At 30.0% G+C, this 24,237-nt stretch overlaps 1 protein-coding gene and 1 pseudogene across 1 annotated transcript; one reads left to right on the top strand and one right to left on the bottom strand.

The window, feature by feature from the left end:
• Nucleotides 1-1,494: 1,494 nt before the first annotated feature.
• On the bottom strand, nucleotides 1,495-18,831 carry LOC107165896 (uncharacterized). Its single transcript, XM_015514333.2, has 8 exons — nucleotides 18,793-18,831; nucleotides 18,604-18,705; nucleotides 17,661-17,714; nucleotides 4,592-4,738; nucleotides 3,297-3,559; nucleotides 2,251-2,409; nucleotides 1,701-1,777; nucleotides 1,495-1,623 (listed from the first exon to the last, which is right to left on the bottom strand). The coding sequence occupies exons 1-8, from the start codon at nucleotides 18,829-18,831 to the stop codon at nucleotides 1,535-1,537; spliced, it is 930 nt and encodes a 309-aa protein (XP_015369819.2). The 3' UTR covers nucleotides 1,495-1,534.
• Nucleotides 16,048-16,928, top strand: LOC149062033 (uncharacterized; annotated as a pseudogene).
• Nucleotides 18,832-24,237: the final 5,406 nt, after the last annotated feature.

The raw sequence follows: 24,237 nt of genomic DNA, 5'->3' as shown, positions 1-24,237 counted from the left end.
TCGTTAGTTTCCCCAAACCGTACTGATCTTGGATCCAAATTTTCCTTAGCCCTAATATACTCTTCTAATGCTAGGAGTTTATCGGCCTTGGACCCCCCGGTCTCAATACCACGTTTCGATAATTCCCGGTTAATATCGACAATATTTAACTCACTAATGCATTTATTAACCATTGTGGAGATTAAATTTAATTGCTATTATCTATCTAATTAAATTACGATGGATACGAACTTACGTAACTCTGGCTATCGCTGGTAGAGATATGTACTTTCCAATCTATAAATAGCCTAAACTAAGTTTAACTCAGTAGTAATTACGCTAAATTATGCAAATTTTACCAAAATTTACCACCTTAGATTGGATAAGCCCTTATTATTTTATTTAAAATAACAAAAAATAATTTGAATAAACTATTTAGGAACCGGTATGATCAGGACACCTATTGTAGGTTCTTTTAACCCGATATGTGCTAATTTACTTTAATTTACGTAAAATTATTTTTTATTAAAATTAGCACTTACCTTACTCCTTTTCCGACTGCGCCAATGTAGGTGTCTGACGGAATGAAAAATGAAAAGTTAGTTTAGGTTAGGAGTAAAGCGTGTTGTAATAATTGTATGATAATTTTATTTTCCTCGGGTTGTTCTCCTCCGTAACCGGAGTGAAAAAATTTACATTTAACGAAGGTCTCCGAGACCTACACGTTGTTTAAGACCCTGCTATAAGGTAGACTATCAGTCATATATAAGATTATAAAATAATCGCACTAGAATAACTATATTTATTTCGTATTAGTTAACATACTGTATAATGTACGGCACACTCATGGCCATAATAACTGTAAAATCTGGTACATTGTTTATTAGTGTGCATGCGTGAAGTACTGACAACCTATCTTACGCACATATACATAGACAGTTGGAGCTTAAGATTCATTCTAGGGATATACCATCACTATGGCTTCAAGAATTAGCTTGATGGTGACAACCATAATAAAATGATTCAAACATGTTAAAATATCTTACATTTTGAATATTACAAGTTATATATAGGTAGGTAGACTAATGAGAATATTCATGTTTCAAAACTCTAATGGGTATAAAAATCACTGATTAGAAAGTATGTTGTCTGAAAATTTAGTTCTGACGCATGCGTGAGGATTTGAAATGTTGGGAATCGTCTGATGCAAATACGATTGTTTTATCTCATGAGGGGGGTGGTAAACTTTTTGATACTTGTACATGAATATTACCTTTTTTGTTAGTGTTTATGTTAATATTTAGTTCCCAATAGTCTGTGGACAAAACGTAGGTATAATAAAATCTTTATATTACCTAGAGGTGTATAATATTTAATTATGTGCTTATCTAAAACTCAACTTTAACATCAACTATAACAATTTAACAAATAAGAAAAATAATCTTCAACTAACTTGCTATTAAATTTGTTAACAATTTATCAGAAGGTTTATTTTGTTATTTTAAAAATCGTACATAGATTATTTTTTTTATAAATACTGTCATTTTTGTGGTGGTTAATCATCAAACTGATGGGCCTTTATGAATCGAGATTTAAATTCATTATCCACATTATCAGCCAAACAGCTAGGCGGACAACAGTTTCCTGCCAAAAAAAGACGTGTGATATTATAGGTATACAATATATGGTTAATGGGCCCTTTCATTATAATATTTTCTTACCTAAATTGCTTTCTGCAATAGTATCAAGTGTGTTGCCACAACCATCGTCCAACATATACGTACCCGGTTCCTTGTAGCTATGTTTTTATTGAAAAATGAAATGAGATTTTATAAGTAAAGAACATATCACAATTTTATAAGAAGAAAGAATTAGTTTATAGTTTTATAAATTGGCCAGTTCATTTAGGCCATCAGTCACCGTAACAATTTCACAAAATTGGGGATGGAAAATTTATTTTATACTAACAATCTATAGTTATCTGTAATGTAATATTGACTTAAACTGTATAGGTAAATATAAATTAAATATTTTATGTTCAACTTTGAAGATTCGTCATGAAGAACTTCCATTTAATTTATTGTTTATTTCATTATGGAAATTATTATTTACTTATAATTAGGAGTTAACTAATAATTAGTTATTATCATATCATATTGTGAGAGGCTACACTGTTTTTTTTATATATTTTGGTAACCCAATACCTGTGACGTCAGCCGAGGGTCAAGATGAGTAATTTATTTACTGATTACAGATTTTTTAGAAAATTACCTATAGTTGTACACCGTACAGCATTCTACTGCGTCCTCAGGCTTACAATATTCCACCTTTTCTGCCCACGGAGTAGGCTCTTTTTCCTTCGGTTCCACAAGTTTGTAGCTGCATCTTTGCACGGTATTCATATCCATGCCTTCCTCAGGAACTGTATAACTACGAATGCAATATAATACACATTATACTAAAATGATTGGAAACAAAACTATTAACCAATTTTCTGGCAACCACTAGGTCAGGATTCAATGTGGTTGATGTGTGGAAGGGGGTTAGATATATACGTATTAGGCCTTCCTCTTGTTGTAACTTAAAAAATAAAACAAGATGTTAGTTTTGAGAAATAATAGTTTAAACACTGTGACTCCCACAAAAGTTGTACATAACATCTTTTTCTGCCCAAATTTAAATAATTTTCCCTTTTTCTCCTAAATAATAAACATTTGATTCATAATTGTTGTATGTATTCTTTTAAGTATATTAATTTATAAAACTAGTTTATTTGAGCTGAACTCTTGGAATAAGAACATATTAATTAGAAAATGTATAGTATAGTATTTTATAAAAATAAATTATAATTGTTATTAATATGACAATGAACCTAAATATGACTAACCTTACTATGAAACTTAACATTAACATGCTGCATTTTGCTGTTAACATTTATAAATTACTACCTATGTATTTAAGTTATTACTATTAGATAGATTTATTCAGCTTAAATCATACACTATGCAGATTATAATATGTATAAAATTAAACTAAGTTTTGTAAGTACTTATAGTATTATATTATAAAATATACTTGTTTGTTATGTGTAAACTTAAGCAATGTTGAATCACTTTAATAATAATAGTTATTTTTGTAATTATTATACATAGTATAGTATTATATCTTATTAATTAACTAATAAAAATAATTTCAATGCATTTTAAAATGTTAATTGTACAAATTAGGGCAAAAAGTGAAATATTGTTTTGAGGAATGATGTTTTGTCCACACACACTCACGCCTGAACTAGAAATCTACCAGTATATCTCACATACCAGGCATGAGGTTTGTAATTCTCCATCGGGCCAGCACACACTGGTTGGTACGAACAGTTAGTCGTGGTTAACCCCGCCATAGGACATTCCGATAGGATAAGATTGCTTAACGGTATAATGTTCTTTCGGCGCTCTGAATCACATGGTCCGTAATAATCGTGTTGTTGAGTGGTTATCAGTCGCATTGGTCCCGTCCCAGTCAAACAATGGTCCTTGGGTGTGATTTTTTGTACAACCGGTGCACATTGTACAGGGTAACTCAACTATTGTAGTTAAATAACGAAATTAGCAATGGATAATCCCAAACGGCGGAGTACGATTGCGCGCGTTTTACCTTTTTAGGTATACGATTGCGCGCAGTGCCAGAATAACAAAAGACAACGTTTTAATTACTCAAAGGCGTACGATTGCGAGTGAAATTGGGTGCGACGTTGCCAAATGTATTACGTAAATTAAATTTCGCTTGCAACTTTCTCTCAATACTTGTCGATCAATTTTTTGTATCGGATCAACAGGATGGTTATGTTCACTAGTATTTTCTATAATTAAATCATCAATCGTCATAACACTATGGACGTACACTGTTTTTTACAGCACCTCCATCTTACATATCCATCAGCCCGCTGCCTGATACACCTAAATTTGTGCCCATTGACTAGCAACAAATCATTTCTCTCTCCGATGTAATACGTCGAATTTCGTTTTCCATTTTTAAAAAATCAACACAACATTTTACACTGTGACACAATTCAAACACCGAACACAACTGATAGTTAATTGATATAGTCACATCATGCACGATTATAGTATAGATATATTTGTACGTGTATGGACATTTACAATAAAGATAATATTTTTGATAATATAACCAATTCATTCTTAGTGATGGGAAGTTTGTCTGATATCGGCAAAAATAAGTAATAAATAATCTACTATAATCTACTATGGTATCGTACGGATTTACCATGGACCTATGTCCTATATATTTGACAACGTTGCTTAAAAGTTAAAATAATATAGCGCGCGCAATCGTACACTTAAAAAGGTACCGCTGATAAGGACCGCGCGCAATCGTATCGCGCCCATCCCAAACACTGGACTTGAAAAGATATTGTTCTTTATTAAAAATAAACCAGTATAAAATTATAAAAAATACAGAGATGCCAATCTTTAATCGTGAAATGTTACGAATAATCTAAACGCAAGTAGGTTAATAATTATATAAAAATATGATTTTTAATGAATGGGATTTTTTATTTGTTTTACCAAAAGCCAAAAGGAAACACTAAACAAACCTTGTGAACCGTTTCGTCCTGAAATTCACCGGCCATTACTATATGGTCAGCGTGTACGACAGGCTTAGCACGACAGACGTCGTGTTGATAAAATGAACGACTGTAGATGGAGTCTTCAGCGAATCGTGCATCGCTCAGGTGTGTTTGCTGTAAAATACATTTCAGTTGCGTCAGACGTCTTTTTAATTTTAAACATTTTATTTTTATTTCTGCAATACATTCAAATTTATACCTCTGTGTGTGTGTGTGAACAAATTAAATTATATATTTTTGATTTAATAGATATTACTTTTAACTTTATTTATTATTATTTTACTATCTCAAAGTGAAACTTGGAGGCCCGTGGATACCGAGTTTGGGGACAATGTCGTTGAAATCATATAAATCAAAAGTTTGTGGAGGTTATTAAGATTAGGATTTATGATAAGAATTAAAGTTCGAAGTTCTCTTTCAAAGACGGAGCTGTTTGAAAATCAAGTTTGAGTGTCTAGAAATCTCACGTTGTCCACAAAATCGTAAATTTAATAATACAATCCCTCGTCGCAAGTTCGGTGCTTTTTCGTAAGTACAAAAATGAAAATTTGATATTCAAGTTAGCAAGTGAGTCATCTCTAATAAAAATCGATTAATTTTCAAGTTAATAACCAAGGTAGGTAATCCGACTTCGTTGGACAAAATCGTATTGCAGAAAATATGCTACAGCTAATCAGGTAGGCCATCCGTTCCGCAACGATAAATAAAACTCACCTACCTTGATGCTGTACACAATGTCACAATATATACATTACAGAACGCATTTGATTGTATTTACCATGATAAACCAGAAGGTATTTAATCATATGGACAGACGAATAGACGGACACTTATTTTTATTAATTTTTTAACACTTCTGTGTGGTCATTTTTAATAAAAAAAAAAAAAATAATACTTACCATACAAAATAATAAAAAGACAAACATGAATTTATTTTATCATAAAATGTAAAAGTTTTGGTGACAACCTAATCATATGAACGTATAACAAAACCCTAAGCCCTCCCTGGTGCAGTAGCGCTGAGCACCCATAGTGAGCGACAAATTTATTTAAACCGCCGCCGAGATTGAACCTTATACTCTAATGTATATCGCCTATCCTTCAAGGAAAACCTATTGAGATGAATGCATCTAGAAAAATTTGAGAATTTAAACCGTTTAAACTCAGCGAAGATTACTACATTAAACATTTTTTTACTGACTAAATTCGTATGAATTGTGTGTCAGTAAACCTTATATCGTATATTTGTATGTAATTCGATGTGTGTTTATACAATTTTTCCATCTATGATTCTGTTCATATTGTACTCATTTATGATCTTATACACTGTTTGAATATTGAAGTCATGTGAATAAACTGAAATTTTTTTTTTTGGTATAGAATAAAATATAAAAATTGTATATAAACTAAATCGTTGTGTACCTATATTTTAAATACAAAATATGCATAGCTAAATATTGTTAGGTATAAGGTTAATATTAAATAATTTACAATTTATCGTTACTTCTAAAATTGTAGTGTAATATCAATAAATTGTTTTTTATTTATTTTATTAATGTAAATTTGGATAAACTTATTTTAATCAAACCAGATCAAGCTATTTAAGGCAGATTCTATGAGTAGTCTATATCGATGGTTAATTTTTGACCAATTCACAAATTGTACATGAATGTAATATAGACATACAGTATAGTCACAGAACAGTTTATTGACAGCAGTAAATTTCATTTGTATTAAATAATATACATACATACATAATATATTAAATTTACTTATTTAACTAAGCAAACAAATTGCGCAAGTCATTAGAATTATAATAAATTAATAAGCAAATTTAGTTAAACCAACTTAACTATCATCATTAATATTGATTACTGCGTCCATAGTAGAACATACTGACATTCATAAAGCCGTCGATAAATTAGTGTTATTTAAAAACTATTGTAATATCTGTAGGAATATTCGAATTTCAATGATAAACGTTTCTATGAGATTTAAATATGTATTTATTGTGAGAGTAGTTGAGAATTTTCAAAAAGGTATAGAGGAAAAGTTAAGAAGGATGATTGCAAGTGAGTCAGGCAGAGAAGTGGAACAAAGGTGGAAAACGGTAAAACAACTTATTCAAGAAGAAGCAGAAAAAACAATAGGGAAACAAAAAACTAAGAAAAAAACCTGGTTTAATGATATTTGCGAAGAAGCCATAGAAAGAAGAAGGAATGCTAGAAATATATGGCTGTCCGACACTGATAGTGTGGAGAAGTTAGAAAGATTCAAAATGAGACAACGGGAAGCGAGTAACATATTAATATGTGAAAAAAGAAAATATTTACAAAACATACTTAAGGAGGCAGAACAGAATTTTACTAGTCACAATACAAGAGACCTATATAAAAAGGTTAACTTCTTAAGTAAGAAATATAAGCAGCCGGAGAAATTTCTCAAAAATGATGATGGAACGCTTATCACATCTAAAGAAGAGACAGCAAATAAATGGGCGAACTATTTCAAGCAGCTGTTGAACTGTAATACACCAGATAGTTTATTCCACTTTGAGAATATGGAAACTAATAATACAATCTGCCTAGCACCGAGTAAGGAGGAAATTTAAGAACAAATAAGAAACTTAAAGAACCATAAGGCACCCGGAGAAGATAGTATCCCCGGAGAGTTACTTAAAAGTATGGGAAATGGCTTGCTTGAATATGTGTCCGGGCTAATAAAAGAAGTTTGGGAAAAAGAAGTGATTCCGGAGGAATGGCAAACAGCGCTGATATATCCTATACACAAAAAGGGAGATAAGCAGTTGTGTGATAATTATAGAGGTATCGCTCTATTAAATGTTACCTATAAAGTGCTATAAAAATGTATATTCGACAGAATTAAGCCGTGGGCAGAAGATATTTTAGGAGATTATCAAGCAGGGTTTAGACAAAATAGATCTACCACAGATTCAGATATTTATTTTGAAACAAATTTTCCAAAAAATGTGGGAGTTTGACAGGGAAGTACATGTACTGTTTATTGATTTCAAGAAGGCCTATGATTGTATACATAGAGAATCTCTGTTGAATGTACTAAGACAGTTCAAATTGCCCCAGAAATTAATTAATCTGATAAAAGCAAACATCCTACACACGGAAATCAAAATTAAAGTGGGCAATATTGTATCACAAGGGATACCAGTATCGACTGGTTTGAGACAAGGGGACGCTATGTCACCCATACTATTTAATATAGCGTTAAGGTCATCAGGGAGAGTCGGATTGAAGAAAACGGAGTACGATTGGGAGATTGCATAATAGGAGTATTGGCCTACGCAGACGACATAGTGTTACTTGCGGAAAATAAGAAAAATCTCAGGGAGCAAACGGGAAAACTATTAGACACGGCAAAAAGAATAGGTTTAGAAATAAATGCTGAAAAAACTGAATACATGATCATGCAGAGAAGAGAGCTCGCGGATCATGATCATCCATTTTTAGAAGTCGGGCAGTACAAGTTTCAGCGAGTGCAGGAGTTCAAATATCTGGGATCGATAATGACACAAAAAAACGACGAACTTAATGAAATAAAAGCAAGACTCCAATCCGGTAATAAGTGTTACTACGGTCTAAGTAATTTGTTAAAGGCGAGGACGATATCGATGAACCTCAAGATACAACTGTATCGCACCCTCATCCGTCCAGTGGTAATGTATGGTTGTGAAGTATGGACATTACGGAAATCAGATCAAAACAGACTACTGATATTCGAAAGAAAAATATTAAGTCGAATCTTCGGACCGTGTATAGATGAGACCACAGGGGAATGGAGAATTCGAAAAAACGAGGAGCTCAAACAGTTGTACCAAATGTCTGATATAATTAGAGAAATTAAAAAAAAGAGACTCCAATGGGCAGGACATGCATGGAGAAAGGAAGGAACTCTAATTCGAATGGTTCAATGTGGGACTCCCCAAGGAAAGAGACTCTTGGGACGACCTCGACTAAGATGGGAAGACCAAGTCAGGAAGGACGTACAAGTGACAGACCCAAGTGCCGATTGGAAGGTCTTAGCGTTGGATAGAGTGAAATGGCAAGATATCTGTTTGAATGTATGATCTTAATGGTCGATTACAGACAAGAAGAAGAAGAAGAAGAAGAAGATTTATTGTGAATAAAGGTTACCGTACCAAGGACTGAAAAGCTACCTTACTCGTCTCCATTAATTGTTTAACCACCAATTTACCTATATTTTTAGTAGAGCTAGTGGTTTGATACTAACGTAGTCAATGAACAATAATGTCGTCGAACGTTTCAGCAAGATCCACCGTCAACATGAGCTTAAAATATGTAGTTTGAACAAAGATTTAGCAGCCAAGAACAAAACAACACGTACTTAAAACAGTATAAAGCAATTTTTATTGAATCAAACGGAAAAAAAAACAATACATCATCATCATCAGTTTATAATGAATCCATGCATTTCGTAACGAAGTCGACTCGGTTGTAAATTTCGACATTTTTCGTATTTTATATTTTATACTCTTCGTCGATGTATATTACATACATAATATTAATAGTATCATGTGTTATTATTATATTATGCATATTAAATAATTATTATCCATCAGTTATTCATATTGGTTAATAATTCTTTTTACAGTATATATAAACTGTAAAAAATTTTATAGCCTTAGATAAAAATACAAACAATATTATGAATTTTGAACAACAAAATAATTCGCAAATATTCATGGTTTTGACGAATTTTTGTCAATATTTGAAATTCAAATGCTAATAAAAATTTAATTTGCATTTCCGGTGGACATTTTTTTTGTGATAAATATTGAAAAACTTGTAAGGAATCTTATATTAAATTTTTAAATCTTAGTTTAAAAAAGAAAACTTTTTATGAATTCCTATCTTAAAATAATTTGTGAATATTTGTGATTTTTACGTATTTTGTCAAAATTCAAACTTTGAATGCTTATAAAAAAAGATGTAACTATGAATTTCTTTTATTTTTCAACTGTTATTGTAATAATATGTTAAGAGCCTTGTATTAAGTTTTCAAGATTTTCTACCCAAAAAATAAATTTTTATCGATTTTAATTTAAAATTAACTAATAATGATTGAAAATTGCATATACCTATAAATAGTTCAACTTAAGTCAACATTTTTTAAAAATTTCATGGTGGATAGAATATACTTGTATAAACATTCGGTGAAAATTTCATGTATCAATGGTCATTCGTTTTAAAGTTACATTAAAAATCAAAATCGATTTTGTCGAAAACTGATTGTACGTACAATTTCCTGTTTTTCCGTTAATTTTTAGTTTGTTTATCCCGATTATTTAGAAAAATATTAAGAATTTTTTACTTTTGATCCCCCAATGTATCAACTAGATTCACTTTCTGATTTAACAAAGTACTGAAGTTAAAAGTCGAAGCATTTTTACTGCCCCAAAACGTAATGACAAAAAAAAAAAATTCATGGTTTTGATGAATTTTTGTCAATATTTGAACTTCAAATGCTAATAAAAAAAAAAATGTGTCTATGTATTTTTATAATTTTTTATTAACTATAAGAATAACTTATGAGGAACTTTGTATTACATTTTCAAGTATTTTGATAGGCCCATAAAAATTTTATCGACACTTCAAAAAAAAAAAAACGTTCAGACAAATTGAAAATTTTAGTCGTCTATAAATATCTCAAAAAAAGTCAAAATATTTTGAAAATTAAATAATGTAAAGAAAATGCCAATCTAAGTATCTACGACTTATACTTTTTGAATAGTTACAAATATTTAAAATCGTTTCAGTATAAATCGTTATCGTTACACTATTTCGTAAAAATTTAAAATTCAAACGCACTTAAAATTTTTCCTATAATGACGCTTCAAATTTTCTCTATAGCTACTTGAAGGAAAACTTAGGGTTTTATTTTTAATCCTTAGTTATAAACACAAAAAATTTATGATTTTTCATCTTCAAAATTACTTGCAAATTTTCGCATTTTTGACAGATTTCGTAAAAATTTGAACTATACTCCGTGCCACGAGAGAGTGCGACCGCCACGCACATTTAAATGAATTAGCTCCGACGTCCAGAGGCTAATTACCTCCCACCATGTGGCGTCCGCTCACTGTGTATACAGCGGCTCAAGTAACTTATCACTAATATTACCGCGACCAGCCTTTATAATATAATATAATATCAGTATATGAGTATTTTTTATGAAATAAGTACAATTTTTTTTGACTATTATTTTTTTATTATTAAAACTACCATAAAATATTTGTCACACTTAATTTAAAATAGAAAATATACATAAATAAATAATTTAAATGTTTTCATCGTCGGAATCTGAAGTGGTGTCGCCTGTAATTGTTAGTGTATGTTCTCCTGTTTCCGCGTCAAAAACTTTGTCAGACAGATGATCAACTCTCAATAATTTGTCCTCTTCTTTGATTGCGTGGCCAATAAAATTTGTCCACATTTCGCTCGTTACGTGTTCCACAGCATCTTTTAATAAATTATGTACATCTTGTAATTTAAATGTCGTATTGTGCATACGTACATAATGTTTTATCCAAGACCACGCGAGCTCGATAGGGTTTCGCTCACAGTGGTAAGGAGGCAACCGTAAGACTATTTTATTATTTTCTTTTGCTATTTCATCAATCACATATGTGTCACTCAGCGGTTTAAACTGGTTAGCGAGTTCTAAAAGTTGAGATTTAAGTAATTCTGGCTGAGCTATATGACCTTCATTTTCTAACCAATCTTTAATTTCTTGTTTATTCCAAGCCATGGTCGGAAATCGATTTTTTTACAGAATGGTATGAGGCATTATCCATTACTATTACGGCGTTTTCTTTTAGAGATGGTAGGATTTTGATGAACTTGATACTTGATTTTTTGAAATCAGTAAATCTATGGCACGTATGAACTTAATCAACGTAAAATGAAAACGCGCTCGTGGTCCGTAAAAAAAGTGCTCGAGGTCCGTATCCGGATCGCGGCCCGTCAGTTGGTAACCTCTTGTATAGAATATAGAATTATAAAATAAACAGATCATAATTATAAATAAAAATAACAATAACACAGCATTTATTAGGAACTATTTTGTATTTTATTTTTAAGTAACTAATAAGTATAACAATCGAAAATGTATTAAAAATAAAAATTGCATTTATAGTAAGGAATTTCACATAAATATAATTTAATTAAATACAACAAAATAAAAATAAAAACAATTACCTATAATGTAATAAATTATAAAACTCTGTAATAAAAATAATTAACTTATTTTCAAGAATAATTGGTTCTTTTACCAATAGTTTTGTATTATAAATTAAAAAATAAAATGTAATAAAAATAACAAATAATAATATAGATAAATTAGGAACTACTTTGAACCTTTTAAAAAAATGAAAAATAATAATTATAAAAATGGAAAATTAAAATCAGTATTCAGTATTAATATGCTAATTAATTTTATTCATGTCATACTCCATTTTTTCAATTTGCTTCTCTACTAATTTTATTATAAGATGTTTTTCTTTTTTTTCTAACTCGAATAACTCAGTCTCTTGTTTTATTAAATTATTTAATCTCTTTATTCGCAGTGCAGATTCTGACTCCAAATAACTGACTTTTTTAATTGTAAAATCATCTAAACCAATAGAAATCATTATTTCATAAGTAAATTGTTGTACTTGGGTTTTTATTAAATTGACTACTTTTTTTTCAACAAGATTTTTAGATTCTGAGCGGAGCTATGAATGTATTGATTTTACCATGATGTGTGTTTTTTTTTTTTTTTTTGTGTACGTCATCACGTTTTGAGGCAGTAAAAATGCTTCGATTTTTGACTTCAGTACCTCGTTAGATCAGAAAGTGAATCTAGTTGGTATTTTGGGGGGGGTCAAAAGTAAAAATTTCTTAATACTTTTCTGAATAATCGAGAAAAACAAACTAAAAATTAAGGGAAAAACGGAAAATTTTACGCACACTCATTTTTCAACAAAATCGATTTTGGTTTTTGATGTAACTTTAAAACAAATGACCATAGATACATGAAATTTTCACCGAATGTTTATATAAGTATATTCTATCCACCATGCAATTTTTAAAAAATTTGAACTATTGTGAAGTTGAACTATTCATAGGCATTTGAAATTTTCGATCATTATTAGTTTTTTTTAAATTAATATCGATAAAAATTTATTTGTTTACCAGAAATGCTTGAAAATTTAATACAAGGCTCTTAACACATTGTTACAATAGCAGTTGAAAAATAAAATAAATTCATTGTCACAATTTTTTTTATAAGCATTCAAAGTTTGAATTTTGACAAAATACGTAAAAATCACGAAAATTCACAAATTATATTATCCTAAATCTAAGATTTAAAAATTTAATACAAGATTCCTTACAAGTTTTTCAATCTTTATCACAAATAAAAATTCCACCGGAAATTCAAATTACATTTTTATGAGCATTTGAAATTGAAATTTTTACAACATTGGATTTTCACTTTTAGCGATTTCCTTATTTTGGTGTAACTCTAAAACAAATTACCGCAGATACTTGAAATTTTGACTGAATGTTTATATAGGCATTTTATATATTTGATAAAATTTTCAAAATATTTAGATTTGTTTTGAGCTGTTTACTGACATTTTAATTTATCAACTTTTTTAATTTTTTTTTCTATAAATATCTAAATATCGATAAAAATTTATTTGTTCGGTAGAAAAGCTTGAAAATTTAATACAAAGCTTCTAACACATTGTAACAATTTCAGTTAAAAAATATTAAAAATTCATAGGCACGATTTTTTTTATAAGCATTTAAAGTTCAAATTTTGACTAAATACGTAAAAATTACGGCAATGTTCAAATAGATAGAAATTCATAAAAGTTTTTCTTTATAATTCTAAGATTTGAAAATTTAATACAAATCTCCTAACATATTTTTACAATAGCAGATGAAAAATAAAAGAAATACATAATCACAATTTTTTTTTATAAGCATTCAAAGTTTGAATTTTGACAACATATTATGTAAAAATCACGAAAATTCGTAAATTATTTTATGCTAGAAATTCATAAAAAATTTTTCTTTAATATCTAAGATTTTAAAATTTAATAGAAGGCTCATCATATATTTTTACAATAGAAATTGAAAAATAAAAGAAATGTGTAAACACAATTTTTTTTTTACAAGCATTCAAAGTTTGAATTTTGACAACATATGTAAAAATCACGAAAATTCGCAAATTATTTCAAACTAAAAATTCATAAAAATTTTTCTTTTTAAATCTAAGATTTGAAAATTTTTAATAATCTATAATATATCCTAGACAGATAAACCGTCTTCGCTCAGAATCGTTTTTTGTATACAATGATATAATATCATTGGATTCAAATTTAATTCCAACCATTACAGTAACCCACTTGTAACCTACTGTACAGCAGATCAACATACACGACTTACCCGCTTTTTTATATAAATTAATGTAATACATATAAGTTTGATATGAAATATGTACGCTAAATAAATAAAATTTAATCAACATATTGAAAATAAAATATTAACATATCAAACTTAAAATTAATTTTAATTAGGTACAGTACATTTGTAAACAGTGCTTGAGCATTAAACTCCACTTCGATTTTCTTCCATATTTTTTGCTTTGTAGCTACTGTATAAGAATAACTTTTTTTCAATAAAACATCTTGGTTTTTTAAAACCAAATCTTGGAGTTACTCTATTTCTTCATGAATAAAAGCTTTTGATTTTTTAATGAGTTGCTATCAGAATTCATTTTTATAGACTACTTACTAATTACTTAAACAACTTTTAATACATATAGCAAGATGTAACGAACATTCAAACATTAAATCACTAAATTAATTACAAAAGCAACTAATGTAATTAATAAGAAATCGTATTAGAAATATTTGATATTATTATCGCAGATAAGACAGCTAATCTATGGCAATATAATATTAATTAGGTATGTTGATACTTGATAACAAAAAAAATAATAAAATTATATATAATCTCACGAACATTTTGCTTTTAAGAAATATTTTTACTTGAAATATGCTTAGAAAAATTTTAGCTAAGAAATAACTTAGTACACTTTATAAATACCACTTGTGAGTTAGTGAAAAATATTTACTTAGCAAAGTTGAATATAAGTAAAATCTTAGTATCATTTATAAATTTGGCTATATGTCCTAGTGTACTAGAGTAGTTAACGTCAGTATGATTCTTAATTTTAACACATTATGGTATCGATTATGGTTCGATTTCAGTTATAATAGCGTAATATTATCATAGACATAATATAGATCATAATCTATATTAAATGTATGAATATTATTATCTGTTATAATATTATATCATAGAATACATAAAACATACCATTAAGCATAATATTTTATATTATTAATTCAAGTTTTATTAGTTTATTAGTTTTGGTTGTTGATATTTTGTAAAACAGTGGTAACATGGTAAATGTATGTTTTATTAAAAGCTGTAGAAACATTGGTAAGGATGATGTTCATATTATGCATAAGTAAGTTAAAAAATTATCGAAGTTTAATAACCTTTATATTTTTAATACATTTAACTATTTGACATATTATGTTTTTAAGATTTCCGAGTAATGAACAAGTTGCTGTGATATGGACTAACACAATTAAAAAAATACAAGCATCGTACATGCCTTTAAATTTTTTTTGATTCTTAAAAAAATAAATAATAAATATTTAAATAATTAAGGTATATATTTTACATTTCTATTGTCTTATCAGTTATCACTTTTATTTACACAAAATAATACCTTGGAATAAAAACAGTAAAAATGTTTTATCCGTGCTATTTTACCTTCTCTGGTCTTGTTATTTAGGCTGAATTTATTGATGGCGAGGGGGAGGAACGCGCAGTCCATCTATATTATGTCTATGGTATCACATTCGTATATTTTACGGTGTCCCGTCAATAGATAGCGGACAATTGATAGCGTGACAATTGATAGCGGTCAATTGATAGCGCGTAAATTGATTGCGAGCGACTATTCATAGTAGGACAATTTGTAGCGCCGTATAGAATTCAATAACCAAACAATTATTTAAAAAAAAATATTATAATAATGGATATTATAATACGATATTTATGTTAAAAATAATAATAAAATAAATTAATTAAAAAAATGTATTATAGTAATAAATATTACAAGTCACGATATAGTATACAAAATATACAAGAGGAGCTCCAATAAATCCTCAAAATTTTAGTTTTGAAATTCCAGACCAATTCACGAAAACAACGAATGGTGAGCAATTTTTACAATTTGATAACAAATCTGAGACAAATCGAATTCTAATATTCTCTACAAAACGGAACCTCCAATTAATGGTTAACTGTGAAAATTGGTTTTGTGACGGAACATTCACATGTGCTCCTCAAATATTTCAATAAGTTTATACTATTCACGCTGTTTATTATTCAAATGTTATTCCTTGTGTTCATATTTTACTACACGATAAAAAGGAAAATACATATAAATTAATGTTTCAAGCTTTAAAATCATTAATACCTAATCTAAACCCACTTAATATAATGATGGACTTTGAAAAGGTGGCAATGAATGCTGTCAAATATAAGTTTCCAAATGCATCTATAAATGGATGTTTTTTCATTTATCACGATGTGTATGGCGTCACGTTCAAGAAGCTGGATTACAAAAAAATATAGGGAAAATTCAGATTTGCATTATACATACATACGAATGTTACCAGATTTGTCGTATGTACCAACAAATAAAGTTGTTGATGCATTTGAGAAACTTTTAGAAACAGATTTTTATATTCAAAATGAAGAGACATTGATGCCATTAATAGATTATTTCGAGGGCAATTGGATTTGTCGCTTACACAGAAATAAAAAGAGAAGAGAACCTAATTTCCCAATAAATATATGGAATTGCTTTTCTTTGGTGTCTGCTGATTTACCCCGAACAAATAATTCCGTAGAAGGGTGGCACAATTGTTTTTCTGCAATGTTAAACTCCTCCTTGCACCCAACAATATGGAAGTTTATAAATGCGTTATAAAAAGAGGAGCAAGTAAACAGAATGAAAATAGAGCAATATGTTGCAGGGATGGAACCACCATAAAAAAAAAATGTATAAAGATCGGAGTGCTAAAATTAAAAAAATTTGTTTAGATTATGACAATAGAACAATTGAAGATTATCTCAGAGGTATAGCACATAATTTCCAGCTACAGGTATAATCTTATTATAGTCATTATTATTAATATTTATTACTATAATACATTTTTTTTAATTTAATTATTATTTTTAACATAAATATCGTGTTATAATATTCATTATATCGTCAAAATCTATATTATATTGTATATTTTGTATACTATATTGTGAATTGTAATATTTATTACTTTAATACATTTTTTTAATTTATTTATTTTATTATTATTTTTAACATAAATATCGTATTAAAATATCCATTACTATAATATTTGTTTTTAAATAATTGTTTGGTTAGTCACTAAATAGTAATAACTTAGTCACTAGCGATCAATTTACGCGCTATCAATCGACCGCTATCAATTGTCGCGCTATCTATTGACGTATATCCATATTTTACATCGTTACATTGCGTGTTATATAATATAACAATTTAAATTGAGAAATATTCAATTATTATGCATTACAGACAATGTTATATATTAGCCCATCATTATAAAATATATTATAGGTACACTGCCCAATTATTTCCTTTTTTAAAGACACACAAAAAAGTTAAGGAAATATATTATAATATTATTTAAACAATTGTATATGTAATTTGGCTAAATTGTCTAATCTTTTATTTTACATGTGCTATTTCATATTCATTCACTAGACTGTACGTAGATGGTACTACTTGAACATAATATATGGTCAGTGTCACAATTTTTATAAAAATGTGAGCGTGTTTATGGATACAGAATGTAGGTACTTACCGAGGCTGGTATACACAGATCCGGTCGACATGGTTGCACGTATTTATATTCATTCTAAAAATAAACCATATATGTAAAAATACATAAGCTTAATATCACACATATAATACTAGGATAAACCTATAAATACTTTAAAATAAAATTTATATTTATACAACTAAAAATAAATTATAAATTAATACTAACTAAACATTACTGAATAAAATTCTCAATTATTTTTTAATGTTATCATAATAATACATGGAGTACATATTTATTTTAAATGTACATTTACTTTATAAAATACATCACAATACACGATAAGTAAAGTATGAATCGCTTTACTAAATTTATAAAATCTATATCTAATCTAGATAGTTATTTTTGATATATTTAGATATGGTATTTAGTAAGAATACAGACAAATAAATATCTTTTGTCAGGAATTGATGTTAGGATTCATACAACTTACATAAATAATTTCACCTTTTTATACTCTGAAAGTTCTTTATGTGCCTTTCCTATACTGGAATAAAATGTAAATTAGGTTAGTTGGATACACAAAAAAATAATTATTAATTAATGGTTGGATATGATCGTAAGCATGAGAAAATATCACCTTCTTCTAATCTAATATCATCATCTCTCCTACTCAAACTTATACATTTAAAATTTGTTCCCTATTTCAACACTTGTTTGAAGCGTCGAATAATAAAACAAAAATGTTGAACAGTTAAAATTATTTAAAATAATTAATAATTAATATGATTTATGGCATATCCGCAGAAATTTCCATATCAATATCAAAAAAATGAAGATAAGAATATAATAAACACGTATACATGATGAATACAGAAACATGGTTTACCATGAAGACTTTAATGACAACATCAATAAATTATGAAAAAATGTAATTATGAAAAATAAAATTAAAAATTTGCTTTTATAACACCTTTTATAATACCTTTAATGCTTTGCAAGTTGTGATACTTTTACATCTGCAATTATGCTTGAAAGGTTTGAGTAAACAGCTTTTTGGAACGACGGTGTCACGTACTTTCGAACACTAAAATATCATTGATTATTACCAAAATATTATTTATAATTTAACACTATAACATGTTATTAGTTAAAAAATAATTTTTGTTTGTACTTCGTATGCTTTTTGTATACATTCTTTTACTTGAGCCATTTTATGTGATAAATTATATTGCTGATGGTAAATAAAAATTCACTTAACTTTCAAGATCAATTATTAACTTAATATATGGTTTAATTAAACGTTGAAAAAAGTATTTATAAATCATAAATAAATAAACTTATGGTTACTAGGTACCTACACTAATTTTGGTCAATATCAGTTTGAGTAAAATATTTAGACTGATATTAAGCTATATATTGCATTCTAGATTTCAAGTTTATAATTTATTATTGATAAATATTTTCTATAAATTATTTAAAAGCATATTTTCTAATATCAAACAAATTTCCAATAGTTTTTAAGTGACAAAAAAATTATAGTAATTTAATTTTATTTACTAATTAGATGATTGTTGTAGCAAGACCTCCTTGACTATGTTGGCCCCTTGTTGAACAAAGCTAGTATTTTGGATGCCGTCGTTTTCACTCTGCATACATTACTTTATTTCTTTTTTGTTTCACGTTGGATCAGACGCAGACTTGTTTTGATGGTATTGCTTTACAGTGCGTTGTTGTTTTCAGCCTGCAATTGCAACACATGTATTGTCCCATATTGTAACTTGCATTTTATATCACATCCTCATAATTTGTCAAGAGATCGCAGTTTCGACATTCATCCGAGCCTTTTAATTGCCACGTCCTGTTGTTGTGAATGCTAAGAACCCCTGGCTACTTATTATATGTAGAATAAATGTTATTAGTGATATTGTACACCACCTCCAGCCAAAACGGAATGTGCTGAGCAAACCCTTTCGGCCGGACGGAGCAACGACTCGCTGTGTATAACACAAGCGAGTCAGTCTTGGTTTAGAATCAGAGCCTTATGATTGTCAGAACCTCACATAACATTCGGAACATTTTATATTAATCATACTTATTTAGAAGCATCTGCCGTTATTATGACATCCAATAAAGTTAATTTAGTTCTTTTCAATTTGTGTTGTGACTATATTATTTGTGACTGAACACCTAAGTGCGTTCATAACACTGTTTTAACGCTTTTATGTGCATGTTTTTTTGTCTTGTCTTGTTGAACCGGCTGACCCTGACTATGTTTTAGTATTGATATGCTTTGTGCTATTGACATTTTTAATGTACTCTTAGGAAAGTCTATGGTTTATGGAAAGTCCAGTACGTGCGCTTCAGTGCAGTGACTTTTATATACAACCTTATATAAATAAATTCAGGACTAAATATATGTTCAATCACAATATTTCCTCGCATTTTTAGTTTTTTAAAGGTGAAACAATTTTTAAAATTGGTACCTAATAACGAATTACTAATTTCTTATTTGAACTACATATCGATCTTTTTTTGGGAGGCATAACTGCATAGAAATAGCGTTATTATAACAAAAAACAAAAAACCATAAAATCTCAATAAAAATGTTTAATACCATAGATCAGCGTTTCCCAACTTCTTTTACTCGCGGAACCTTTGTAGGAGTTTGAACGTTTTGTGGAACCCCCATATTTTTTCTATAATAGTAATGCATACATATGTTTTGTATACTTAAATGAGTGGGTTGTCGGACACTTCCGGCACAAGAATGTCATTAATATAAAAAAAAAAAACAACTAAGGAAAGACGATTTCAAACATTTTATTTTGTTTATAACTATTACAATATTTTTAATGCATATTATACAAAAGCCTAAATTTATTATTTGTTTGTCATTACCTCTAAGATTGATTCAATGAGAAGATTGGAATCTATGCATAGTTCGCTTCATAACTTTTTTTTAATCTGGAGTTATTCCTGAGAGTTTCACATAAGTAGGAAGTTGGAAATGGCAATAAAATGGTGACAGCTTTTATGGATAATTGTTCGTAATCACTTTCCATGGCAATCCAGAACTCCTCAATTTTAAGTGACTCGAACTTAATTTTCAATTCAGAAGAAGATTTTATTTCAAGCAAACTTTCGTATTCATTTGATGAAAGTACTTTTGGCTTTGTCTGAATTGAAAATGGATTTTGTACCCACAAATTATCAGAATCTTTATTTAATCTTGGAAAGTAGGAAAGTAATCCAGATTTTAAACTAATTAAATGGTCTTTTATTTTTTCTGCATTTATCGGCGTCACTGAGCTTTCATTTTCATATAAGAATTTATTCAGGTTGGAGAAACATGAAAAATCATTTTCTTGTACACATTCGACTCAAAAGTCCAACTTTCCAATGAGAGCTTTAATCTTATCATTGGCTTGAAAGATCGAAGTTTCTTTTCCTTGTAAACTCAAGTTCGTTTTGTTTAACTTATTGAAAATATCAGAGAGGTATGCTAGTTTTATTAGAAAATGTTCTTCATGAAACCATTCATAAAGATTTGTTTTTGTATGCTCCTTTAAGGAAATTTTTACTTCATCCCGCAATTCAAAAAGTCTTGTTAAAACTTTGTGCCCCTGGACAACCACCTGATTTCTGTATGTAAAAGAAGATTCTAATGGTCACTCCCCATTTCCTCACAGAGCTTCTTGAACAGCCTTGTTTTTAAGGGGCGTGATTTTATAAAGTTCACGCACTGAACAGCGACATCTAGTGCTGATTTAAAATCTGTCGAAAGTTTCTTGGTTGCCAACGCATGGCAATGTAAAACACAATGGGTGTTACTACATTTTGGAGCTACCTCTTTAATTCTAGTTATTACACCTTTTATCTTTCCAACCATTGCAGCAGCACCAGCAAGTTACCACTATTTTGAAAATGTGATCCAGCTGCATGGTTTAAAAGAGCTGAAGCTCAATTTCGACTAGCACATGTAAGTAAGTCTCAAACCAAATTCGACCATATTCTTAATTAAGACATAATTGGAAAAGTAAGTGACATTCTAAACATAGATGATACCGATAACGCTTATCAAAATTTAAAAGATAGGCTTATCAACACATATGGCAGGACTGAAGAAGAAAAATTTCGCGAATTAATTTCTGGAATTTCGTTAGGCAACGAAAAACCTTCATTTATGTTGTCAAAAATTAAATCATTAGCCGAAAACAATTGTCCTCCTCACTTATTAAAACAAATGTGGTTACAACGCCTACCTAATCAAGCCCAAATACTACTAGCAGTAGCTCCAAAAACAGCTACAGTTGACGAACTAGCGGAAATGGCCGATCGAGTAGTAGACGTCTCTCTAAACACAGTGAATCAAATACAAGATCAATACAAACCAAATAACATATAAGACAAAATAGCTGACCTCCAACAGCAAATCAAGCAATTACAATTACAGCGAGGACGAACTTTCACAAGAAATGAAACACGGAGTCACTCACGCTCAAAATCGCGATCTCGTTTAAATTCAAATGGACCACTATGCTACTTCCACTATAAATTTCGTGGTAAATCACAAAAAATGTCTTAAACCATGTAAGTGGACCTCACAAAAGCCATCAGACAATACGGAAAACTAGAAACGCCCTTCATGCCTACAATTGAGACACGGAGGGGCTCTTGCTGTTTAGAAGTCATGGACAAAAAAACCAATCAACAATTTTTAGTCGACAGCGGAGCTGAAGTTTCAATAGTGAAACCAAATAAAACAGATAAGCCAACATTTCAACTCGTGTACTTTATACGGCAAACAATCAAACTATAAAGACATATGAAGACCGAACAATGGTTTTAGATCTAGGACTTCGCAGACAATTTCGTTACACATTCATAATAGCAATTGTAACGCGTTGTATTCTAGGAGCAGACTTCTTAACACATTTCAATTTACAAATCAACCTTAAACGCAAACAACTTCTTGAAGACGGCGTTACACATCTTACAACACCATTGGCTACCTCTCTCAAGACAAACGACCATATACAGGGTATATCACTAATCAAACATAACTCGAAATATTCAGATATACTAAAAAATTATATTGAACTCACCAACCAAACACATCAACATGACTCAAAGCATTCTACTGTCAATTTCATTCAAACAACCGGACTTCCAATAGCAGCCAAAGCCCAAAGACTATCACCAGAAAAATTACAAATAGCTAAGCAGGAATTCAAAAGTATGTGTCAAGCAGGAGTCTGTCGCCCGTCAAACTCCCCTTGGAGCAGCCCACTATTCATGGTAAAAAAACCAAATGGTCAGTGGAGACCTTGTGGGGACTATAGAGCACTTAACAGAGTAACTGTCCCAGATCGATATCCCTTACCACATATTCATGATGTTAATATCCAACTTAATAACAAAACTATTTTCTCAAGACTGGACCTGGAAAAGGCTTTCAATCAAATAAGAATGGCTGAAGAAGATATATCAAAGACCGCAATAATAACACCGTTTGGCAGCTTTGAATTTTTAAAAATGCCCTATGGGCTAAGAAACAGCTCACAAACGTTCCAAAGGTTCATAAATGAAATCATCCGGGACTTGCCTTTTACAGTAGCATACATAGACGACATATTAATTTTTTCAGAGTCCAAAAAACAACATAAAGAATATCTAAGTGTTGTATTAGAAATTCTTGCTCAACATGGTATTAAGATCAACTTAGAGAAATGCAGTCTTGGACAATAATTGATAACTTTTTTGGGGCATCAAATTTCAAAAGAAGAAACTATACCGGACCCAAAAAAAGTTAAAAGTATAAGAGAAATGCCTATACCCAAACAAATAGAAGATTTACTGCGATTTCTCGGTATGATTAATTTTTATAAACGTTTTATATCACAACTTGCGCATCATCAACTACATCTGTTGTCGCCCGTCGTGTTCTTACCGAAGCAGTTGACACGGCGTACTCGCGTTATCAGGAGAACAATAATAAAGTAATGCAAATCGGTAGGTATAGAATAATAGAATAAATTGTGTACCTATTAAACAAGTGAGCAATTTACGTCAGATGCTAATAATAATTTAAATGCAATCGACCATAGACGTCTCTAGGTCAACTACTTACACACGACGCAAAATGATACAATTCATAATAATAATGTAAAGTGATATAATATATGATAATAGTACGGGGAGGACTTATCTCTATGTGACGGCGATGATGTTGTTATGGTACGGCGGCGGCGGCGGCGACGGCGTGATAAATATAGGTGACCAGCTGAACGGCGGTGTAGACCGATAGTATAATAGTATGGAAATAGCTCGGCGGCGGCGGCGGCTGCTGGACGACCTCGAACTTACGTAACGTGTACGCGGTGCGTTACAATAATACAAATACGAACAACGCGCGCGTCACAGTAATTATTGAATGGTTACGTTTGACGAGTTACCATACAATACGAAACAATTCGTAAATCGGATATAGACCAGCACAGTTTAAATTCGCACGATAGGCGATACCCAAAAGGTCCCCACGGACGTCAAAGCAGCGACGTCCGATGACAAGCGAGACAGGGCAACTGGTAGTAGACACACCGGCTCGCCGGCACAA

This window comes from Diuraphis noxia, unplaced genomic scaffold (assembly GCF_037042655.1).
Source record: "Diuraphis noxia isolate RWA-SAM2 unplaced genomic scaffold, SU_Dnox_SAM2 contig0001, whole genome shotgun sequence".
Classification (NCBI taxonomy): Eukaryota; Metazoa; Arthropoda; class Insecta; order Hemiptera; family Aphididae; genus Diuraphis; species Diuraphis noxia.
Note: the sequence above shows the minus strand (reverse complement) of the source record. Positions and strands in the feature narration are given on the sequence as shown.